Source organism: Penaeus monodon, chromosome 25, assembly GCF_015228065.2.
Source record: "Penaeus monodon isolate SGIC_2016 chromosome 25, NSTDA_Pmon_1, whole genome shotgun sequence".
Lineage (NCBI taxonomy): Eukaryota > Metazoa > Arthropoda > Malacostraca > Decapoda > Penaeidae > Penaeus > Penaeus monodon.
In genome coordinates this window covers 10,849,536-10,850,237 of record NC_051410.1, presented here as the reverse complement: position 1 = coordinate 10,850,237, position 702 = coordinate 10,849,536, and the positions used below count along the sequence as shown (strand labels likewise).

The window sequence follows — 702 nt, the reverse complement described above, 5'->3', positions numbered from 1 at the left end:
AAAAAGAACTTGAATAACATTATTTGAGTACATATGGTAGATATGTGTAAGACCCCTATACTAAAATTACTTTTCAGGTGGGTGTGAAAGGCAAAGATGTTGTCGTTCTGTGTGTAGAGAAGAAATCTGTTCCAAAGCTACAGGAAGAGCGCACAGTGAGAAAGATCTGTCTCTTGGATGACCATGTGCTGATGGCATTTGCAGGTACTATACTTAGATCACTTAATTGCAACTATTTCCCACTCTTGTTTTCATATTTGATATAATTTGTTTTGTTCTCGCAGATTTTAAACATCAAGGCAATACTGATTGATTTTATGGCTTATTTTAGGTCTTACAGCAGATGCAAGAATTTTGGTTAACAGGGCCAGAGTTGAGTGTCAGTCTCACAAGCTAACTGTGGAAGACCCTGTCACTCTGGAATATATTACAAGGTAAGTTGCGCTGTCTTATTTCATGGGACTTCATGACAATCAGTAATTGGAAAGGAAATATCCCTCTCTTTTTCCCTGGGGACTTCCTTTTTTTAATAGTTTATTTTCATTTACAGATTCATTGCCACATTGAAGCAGAGGTACACACAAAGCAATGGCCGTCGACCTTTTGGTACCTCATGTCTTATTGCTGGATTTGACATGGATGGAACACCCCATTTATATCTGACAGATCCCTCTGGCACATATACAGAGTGGCAGGTTAGTA

At 38.5% G+C, this 702-nt stretch overlaps 1 protein-coding gene across 1 annotated transcript in view; it reads left to right on the top strand.

Annotated features, from left to right (window-relative positions):
* LOC119589046 (proteasome subunit alpha type-7-like) overlaps positions 1–702 on the top strand; it is a gene marked incomplete at its 3' end in the record, with an annotated part of 11,150 nt that overhangs the window by 9,907 nt on the left and 541 nt on the right. Inside the window, 3 exon segments of the mRNA XM_037937623.1 lie at positions 78–204; positions 332–434; positions 551–695. Coding sequence (XP_037793551.1) covers positions 78–204; positions 332–434; positions 551–695 — 375 coding nt within the window.